At 35.0% G+C, this 9,049-nt stretch overlaps 1 protein-coding gene across 2 annotated transcripts; it reads left to right on the forward strand.

The window, feature by feature from the left end:
• The first annotated feature begins 1,386 nt into the window (after positions 1-1,386).
• LOC118275799 (uncharacterized) lies at positions 1,387-8,997 on the forward strand. Of its 2 annotated transcripts, XM_035593874.2 has the most exons (4): positions 1,387-1,692; positions 7,343-7,534; positions 8,101-8,197; positions 8,542-8,997. In XM_035593874.2, exons 2-4 carry the CDS (start codon positions 7,520-7,522, stop codon positions 8,907-8,909), a joined length of 480 nt encoding a protein of 159 aa, XP_035449767.2. In that variant the 5' UTR covers positions 1,387-1,692; positions 7,343-7,519; the 3' UTR covers positions 8,910-8,997. The 2 variants fall into 2 exon arrangements, with proteins under 2 accessions (XP_035449767.2, XP_035449766.2); XM_035593873.2 differs by lacking the exon at positions 7,343-7,534 and having other exon boundaries at positions 1,395-1,692.
• The last annotated feature ends 52 nt before the right edge of the window (positions 8,998-9,049 follow it).

Raw genomic sequence — 9,049 nt, forward strand, 5'->3', positions numbered from 1 at the left:
CAAGGAACTTACACTACGTACTTTCTGCTTTATCTTACGATGTGCCCAATTATTTGGCATTCTTGCAGGGAACTTCTTTATCTACAAATTGTTTTTCCGAATACGTGAATGTGTATGTTTGTAAATATAAATCAGATAGTGAGGGGTCTTGATTAAAAAAATCCCTACGTACGTTATATTGGTTTTAGTTACTTATTACGTCAGCTATCATCAATCGGTTGCATTTATTTATTTATCGGTTAAGCTTAGTAACAAAACAATCGTCTAGGTTGAATGCCAAAACCGCAAAATGTAAGAAATGCGGTTTAACGAGTAAGACGTTTTGAACAAGATTAAATGCTTTGTCGGATTGTTTAATTTTTGTACAAGATAACACGTAAAGTGTGACGTCATTATTTTTTGCGCTACCTCTAGCTAATATTTGGTTATTTTGCATAAATTAGCCAGAAATCCGTATGCTCGTACGTAGGGCAAATGGTCGTAATAGGTAGATGAGTAATTTTTATTGTAGGTAATGTCCATTTTGTAGATTATTTTAAAATATTAGACTCGTATTTTTTATTTACAAGTATGGAAACAAATACTTTCGAAGATATATTGATTTGTAATATCGCGTGACGTCAGTTTTAGATATGTTTTACCTATACGTAGAAGTGACGTATTTTCTCCCACTCCTAACCATTGATTCATTTTTTCTGAGTACTGTTTTCTTATACGGCAAAATAAAAAAATACGTGTCTAATATTTTTTTCGTTACCTAATTGACGGACAAAATAGATTTGTAATTTTCATACCTACCCCGTCATCATCCCTATTGAGACTGTCAAGTAGGAAGAGTTCACTTTAATAAAGTTCTACCGTCTACGTTTTCAAGAAATAGTTTCTTGATGGGGTACCTTCGAAAATTAAGTTTAACATAATACATTAGTTGAACAAAAACAACGGATGTGATGTTATGCAACTGCTCACACAGTCCCGTTAGATTCGCATTTTTTTATTGTTTGTAGTCATAGCACACTGTACGTAGGTATTTGTGGTTTAGAAAGACAATAGGGGACAAAATTAGGCAAATATTTTCAAGTCAGAAACTACTTAAATATATAACCAAATGCACGTCTCAATTAAACATTCAGGCAATAAATAAACCAGCCTCGCAATCACGATTTATAAAAATGCATAATATAACACGCATGTTGATAAGTTCATTCAACTTAACTCAGCACTTGACAAAATTACATGACGAACTAAAGCCCTGTTTCCGTACTTTTATTTCTTGTCATATCCGAAGATCCGTTCCTTGGAATTTACGTTCCGTCTCACATAATATTTTTTATCACCGACAAACCCGTTTTAATTTGTACGCATGCATGACGTTCGTTAATTTGTATATAGCTTCGGACATTGTCTCAAAGGTGCCTAGTCGCTCTTGGACCGTGTCACTGTGTATATCAGCTCGTATCTTAAATTTAAATTAAACTCCGTCTAGTCAACAGCATTCTCTTGCTCAGTTAAATCAGTGTCAAAGTGATTCGTTTCTGTAGAATATTAATAAATAATTACAAAATGTGTTCCCTAAATAGTGTAATTGTTGCCATTATTTTGATAAGTGTGGCGATGGCTAAGCAACTTCAAACTCAAGATGCTATAGGTTTTCCTGAGGTGGAAGAGGATCAGAACTCTGTTAACAAAGACGTAAGTATCTATCTTCTACTGTTAATAAAATCTATAAGTTTTTAAACGAGTAATGTGCAGTGGGTACCTATAAAATAGGAACACAATTTTCCTTATGTTAAAACATGTTTCTCAAATAATCGTCGAACAATTATTACGAAGTTAGTTAGATTTTTTGCTTCCCCGTACGATTTTGTAACAAAAAACAAGCACAAACAACGCGAATTTTAAATGATTGTGTTTGAAGTTTAGATAAAGCGAATGTATTTTATTGTATCGTGGGTATCTAGGTACTTAGTTCCCACGTAATGAGAGTTTATGTATAACGGCTATTCTGGGAGGATTTTGAGGCTAATTATTATATGTATAAATATAAAAATGTATCTTAGTTAAATATTTTAAAATGATTGTAATAGTATGAACATGATATGTCGGACGCGTAAACTCTGAATCAAAGTAAATATCGTGTGACCTTCCACTCGCGACCACTCTGAGGTCATGGGTCTCTGATCTTAATAATCACGTTTTCTTATTTACTTACTACTTTAAAAATAGTTAACATTTTTTTAAAGATAACTATTTATTTTTCATTACAAGAAGAGGAAAGTCGGTAAATTATTAGATTCGTTTTAACAGTGTCTAATTAAAGATAATATAAAATAATATAATAATGGAAATAAATGCTTTGAATTGCTTAGATCATGGTATTATTATAGTGAAGTATTATGAAGTTAGTACGGGTAGTGTTATGAATTATATTACCTTAATAAAATTATACTCCGATTATTAAACCTAACTGCCTTAACCTTACTACTTAAAAGAATTAACGCATTAGTTACATTTAATGTCCAATATAATTAATTATAATAACTAATGATACGGATTAATACGTTTCGCTTGCATAAACTGTAATTTCTTTGTAGTTAAATATGCTTACCCTCATTTGTTCACAATCAATCTTCCAAAAATAACTTCTGTCTATTTCTTTAAAGAATAAAATAATTATAAATTTCCAAAGAGTATAAAACTCGAGTGCTTAGTGATATTATTTAGGTACCTAACTTTACTTATGTAATTGATTTAATTGTCATTCTTCGATTGGAGGATTAAAGTTGAAACTTTGTGCATTTAAGGAAATCGTTTTCTTTTTATTATACAGGGTGTCCCTGAAGTCGACGTCCAACGGGCACTAGATGATCAGCAAGGTTCCAATTGTTATCAGAAAAATATAAAAAAATTCTAAGTCCTACAGTTTTTAAATTACAGTGACTTATGTGTTATCCACGAAAAAGTACACCCTGTGCCAGTTTTTTGACTCTTGTTGCTACAAATCTTTATTTTTTCATCTGCAGTGTTCCTTACATTGTCCTGAATAGTGCTCCAGTAATATGGAATCATAAATTCTTAGCCAACTGCTTTAGATTAGAAAACATTGTTAGTTTTAGAGTAACCAAATACTCTGAATAAAATTTTCACCTTACTTTAAGTGACTGTACTGAATAAATTATGTATGGCGCTAATAGTGGCAAATTTTGCCAAAGTTGGCGCATTTCATAAGGATTATAAAATGGTATAGTACTTTGCAAATTATTTCTTAATTTCGACACAAAAAAAGATTTTTCAACGAAACTCCGTTTCGATGAATTTATTTGAACTCACTAAAAATTCTTCTAGTGTACTCAAATCATACGTTATAACCTCGTATGCACTAGACAGCACTTTGCACGCTATTTGTTATCATCATGTTGAAAATCAGCGAGGATCTCTTGTCAAACAACATTGTCTGTTTACCCGTAATTTCGCTTGCAGCATTCGTCGGCAATATTATCACTAGACGAACTGATGTTGTGCATCTCGAGCCATCGTACTCGGGCTTTGGCATTTTAGCTGAGCACTGGCTATTTTGCGCCGTGTTGATTATTTATTTTTTAAATTATTTTTTGCTTTACCTGCAATTCCTTGTAACGATGCAAATAACTCTTTCTCGATAAACTAAAGAATATTTGATGCTTCATCCCGCATTTGATCACAAGGCATGAACACGTAACTTAATCGGAGGATTCACTATTTCTTTTTTTTTTGATGTGGATATAACGAGTAATTGTTCGTAACGGCTCATGTACACCATACCACTACCGCGTCGATATGATGTGTACATGAATCTGTCGCGTCCGTTCCTTTTGATTTTACTACACATTTAATAATGTGTTTGATGCACTATGAACATCATATTGCAATCATTCAATATTATTTAATGAAACATGATACACAACATCAGTTCCTCTAGTAAGTCTAGTAATATTGCCGACGAAAGCTGCAAGCGAAATCATGAGTAGACAGACAATGTTGTTTGACAAGAGATCCTCGCTGATTTTCAACATGATGATAACAAATTATGTGAAAAGTGTTGTCTAGTGCATACGAGGTTATAACGTATGATTTGAGTACACTAGAAGAATTTTTAGTAAGTTCAAATAAATTCATCGAAACGGAGTTTCGTTGAAAAATCTTTTTTTGTGTCGAATTTAAGAAATAATTTGCAAAGTACTATACCATTTTATAATCCTTATTAAATGCGCCAACTTTGGCGAAATTTGCCACTTTTAGCGCCATACATAATTTATTCAGTACATTCACTTAAAGTAAGGTGTAAATTTTATTCAGAGTCTTTGGTTCCTCTAAAACTAACAATGTTTTCCAATCTAAAGAAGTTGGCTAAGAATTTATGATCCCATATTACTGGAGCACTACTCAGGATAATGTAAGGAAGACTGCAGACGAAAAAATAAAGATTTGTAGCAACAAGAGTCAAAAGACTGGCACAGGGTGTACTTTTTCGTGGATAACACATAAGTCACTGTAATTTAAAAACTGTAGGACTTAGAATTTTTTTTATATTTTTCTAATAACAGTTGGAACCTTGCTGATCATCTAGTGTCCGTTGGACGTCGATTTCAGGGACACCCTGTATATATGACGATAGGATCTAGGTATAATTCCTAGTCATGAATTTTTTGTAGCGATCATCTTCATTATTTGTGGCAAAATAGCATAACGAATGTATACAAAAAAACAAATGCTAAATCACGTAGCTTTAGGAAAATTATGCATTGGGTAGTCTTTAGGTATTATGTTCATGATTGTAAAATATAATATGCAACCACACGCCTTTTATCGCCGAAGGGATAAGCAGCGGTGCACATTACGGCACGTAATGCCTATAGATACAATGTACACCAACTTTTTTCACCATTTGTGTTATATAATTCATCCAATGTAATAGGGGGTGAGTTTATTGCCATTGGTATACTGGGCACAATTCTAGACTCTGTGCTACTACTGAGAAATTTTCAAAAATCCGAAATAAGCCCAATAATGCTTTGCCCCACCCGGGAATTGAACCCGACACTCCTTGGTGGCCATGTCATTGTAAAATACTAAGGTAATTATTGTGATACTTACCCATCAACTTACATGCGACTTTAAAATGTTTTATAACGACATTCTTCTTGTCATAATGGTCAAGAAAGTTAATTTATCATTCCAGTGCTCGAACTACTTTCTCTCATTACGATAACGCGAGTATACACAGGTACTTACCTATCTACAATAGATAAGTATGTATATGTTATCTGAGTAATTAAGGATATTTATGAAGTCCCTGTTTAGGTGACCATTAGTTAATTTATAATTTACTTACTAATTATGAAAGTTATCATTGTGTTTGCTTGTCTCCTGTTTGATAAACAAAAATAAATAGGTAGGTAATGATAGCGTTTCCTCCTGCTACTCTTATTTAGTCAAACACTCAAGCAACGAGTGTACTCCTTTTTAAATATAACTCCTCTGGTGTTGTGTGTGTCCATGGACGGCGCAGTTCGGCACCTATATCATAAAAAAATTGATCTCTTTAAGTTAAAGTTAAGAACTGCCTCGTTGGTTGAGTGGTCGCAAGTGCGACTGTCGAACAAGGGGTCTCGGGTTCGATTCCCGGGTCGGGCAAAGTATTGTTCGGTTTTTCGAAAATTAAGACAATAGGCTCACCTCCTATTACATGGGACTTAAAATGGTGAAAAGTAGGTGTACATTGTATGGCCGCATTACGTATCGTAATGACCATTACTGCCTATCCCTTCGGGGATAAAAGGCGTGACGTTACTTTTTAAAGTTAAGAAAATATAAACAATCCCCTGTTTGTAGAAGTCGTTAAAATGATAATAAAATAAGGTCCAACGTCACAGTTCACGAAGAAATTACACAATATCATCCATCAGATATAAACAAAATCTCGTGTTTTGCTTACAAATACATATATATTTTGTCTTTTTCCTTAATGGGTCTTTATGAAAGTAGGTACATTGGTAGCATGTTTATCTGTAGGGGAAGGCCGGGTTCTGAGTAAGATAACGTATGCGCAGATTGAGGCCAACTGATTCATCTCACGAGCAAAACATGGCGCTTGGGTATTGGATGCCCGCATTGAGATGCAGTTCTATTTAGAAATATTCACTACATTACAAAGTCAAAAGTCAAAATTATTTACTTCAAATAGACCGGGAAGGCACTTTTGAATGTCGAAGCAAATATTATAAAAAAATACTGTATGTCGGTTAGTCCTCTAGTGAAGCTATTTGCTCGTTCCAAAGTGTAGAAAAACGAGCAAGAAACTCCATAGGTTACAAATAGAACTAGTACTACAGTAGTATACATTAGTCACAATATCATGATATAATCCTATAAATGAAATTAAAATATGATACGTTACCTACTAACGGCTGACCTTAGTAACCAATCTTGATCACTGGCTCGATCTCGGTTTTGACAGGAACTACGGAGTTTCTGTGGTATTTGTAAGGACAATAATAAAATTACCTATCAAAAATATATCCCAGAGATTTTGTTGAAATCGGTTATTAAGTTTATCAGTATAAATACAATCCATAACATACATACAATAAATAGGTTCACCCCCCCCTTACATGGGACTTATTTAAAACAATCGGTGAAAAGTGGGTTGACATTGTACATTATGGCATCGGCTGTCCCTTCGAGGATAAAAGGCGTGACGATGCAAAAAAAAAACAAACATACAAAAAGCAATTTAGCTAAATCATATATCTTCACGTTTTAATCAAAACGAATCTCCATTAAGTTGTGGTTTTCCCCAGAACATTAGTTTGATGAACAAGTTTAAATCATTTATTTTTATTGGCTTCGTCAGTCATCCAGGTTTTGATTTGCATAGAATGCAGTAGTTCAATGTGGCTATTGGTCCCACTATAAATGATATTTATTTTTGCAAATAGGTTACAATGTAACTCTTTTATACGTCAATCTCCGCGCTACGGGTAGCGGGTTCGATTCCCGCACGGAGCAACTCTTTGTGTGATCCACAAATTGTTGTTTCGGGTCTGGTTGTCATGTGTATGTGAACTTGTATGTTTGTAAACGCACCCACGACACAGGAGAAAATCCTAGTGTGGGGCAACGTTTTATATTATAAAAAAAAAAAATATCTCTTAAATAACTAGATGAGGCCGGCATTTCCTATCGGACTATTCTGAGAAGAAATGCCGAAACAAACTTAGAGGTCATAGTCTCTTTTAATGTATAACTAATTGGCGATATAGATACTAATTACTTACTTATTATTTCTGGCGTTCCATTGTAGGAATTGCGAGCTTGAAGCTATTATCAAAATAATCACCAACACCTCATTCACATCAACGACGAATCATATCCAATTAATCATCCTAATCTCCTGACGAAACTGAAGACCTTTAGCAAAGGGTCGGTGTTGAAGAATCACAGGAATTGTGACACTTAACCCTCGCTTGGCTTCTACTAAATGCTTCTCCTGCAGGTAGACTAGTACATGCCCATGGTAGTAAGTCCACCGTTGCCTTCGTTTTATGTGCATGAAGTTTTTTTGTGACAGACTTTAGCGTTGTTCCTGGGGGCCTACTCCGGTTCTCGAATCCGAAGTTTCGTTTAATCTTCGGCCGTAGGTTTTATTGATTTACTAATATAATTACTTGAAATAACGTTTTATTTTTAATTTCATATCAAAACCTATTTATTTATCTTCATTTCATTCGTACATTTTTGTTCACAAAAGTTCGCAATAAATAGAATTGTAGTATGCAATCTGCGAAGTTTCGGACGAAACTTCGTTTTTCGTTGAATTAGAGTAGGCCCCCTGATATTGAAGTAAATCTAACCTTTGCCTGTCTGTCTGTAAAAACTAATGCATGGATTTAAATTTGGGTTTCACCATAAGTATTGTTCGTCTTATTATTGTAACTTTTAAGTTAGGCTCTATTTTCTTACTACAGGCGTCGCAAGTAGCGACTTGCGACGCCTGTCTGTGATGAAACCTAGTAATAATAATTATAAAATGATTAAAAAGTTTATGTTTTTCGTTTCCAGCACCGGCAGCCTGTGTACATCCCCTCGATGTGTCCTGACAGCGAGTTGTACTACCCAGGGGACCAGAAAGATGACTGGATTTGCGATTGCAGACCAGGTACGGTTTCAAAGCAAAATCTATAATTATTTATTTTTTATTTGCCCGATTTTGCTGTCTGTCTACTGATCCTTTCCCAATTATTTTTGAGGTCTTAAATAGATTTGGCTGACTGTGATTATTTCACAAAAAGTGACTGCGATTTGCTCCCAGAACCCAATACGCAACTAAAGGTTCCACATTCATGAGGATGAAGGAAATCCAGTAGCACTGTTTGTTATAACATAGGAATCAAACATAACACACAATATTGCACAGTAGCCAATCGCCCAGCCTGCTACGCCTACCCATCAGGAAATTGAAACCCAAAGAAAATACTAACCAAATCATATTTTTCGTTTCAGCATTTTTATATCACCCCAAATCGGACGCTTGCTGGCCAGCTTATAGAAAAGGCCCGTGCCAGGATGGAGAGTACCTCGTGCTGAAACCTGAGTCCGCCATCCCTGTGTGTGAGAAGAACCCCTGCTCCGTTGATACTTATGTGCTGTACAATGGAAGGTGTGAGCAGCTGGCCACCATCGCGCCCTGCAGACACATGTGGCCCATCCCGGCCGCGCTCGCCGTCAACGCCACCAACCTAGCTGTTGCCTGCGAGAGGCTCAACTTAGAGTCCAGGTTTGGGGAAGAGACCAGCGCAATAGTAGTCATACCATGCCCGCCAGGCTGCAAAAGAAGTATTAACGGCAAATGTACTCCTGTAGTAGGATAATTAAGTTTATTGATTATGTTTAATATTAATTATCGTATTTATGATTGTTACCTAAAATTTTATGACTATAAATAGCTTTTGTACCTAATTATGTGTGTTTTTATTTATTTCATAAATTAACATGCAATTTTAGAACAAGC

This window comes from Spodoptera frugiperda, chromosome 8 (genome assembly GCF_023101765.2).
Source record: "Spodoptera frugiperda isolate SF20-4 chromosome 8, AGI-APGP_CSIRO_Sfru_2.0, whole genome shotgun sequence".
NCBI lineage: Eukaryota > Metazoa > Arthropoda > Insecta > Lepidoptera > Noctuidae > Spodoptera > Spodoptera frugiperda.

What these genes read in the sequence shown, in the direction of transcription:
- LOC118275799 (XM_035593873.2), top strand. Translation starts at nt 1,564, where the DNA reads ATGTGTTCCCTAAATAGTGTAATTGTTGCCATTATTTTGATAAGTGTG. An exon ending in AGAACTCTGTTAACAAAGAC is followed by an intron (nt 1,693 to 8,100) that starts GTAAGTATCTAT and finishes TTTCGTTTCCAG; the next exon opens with CACCGGCAGCCTGTGTACAT. An exon ending in GATTTGCGATTGCAGACCAG is followed by an intron (nt 8,198 to 8,541) that starts GTACGGTTTCAA and finishes TTTTCGTTTCAG; the next exon opens with CATTTTTATATCACCCCAAA.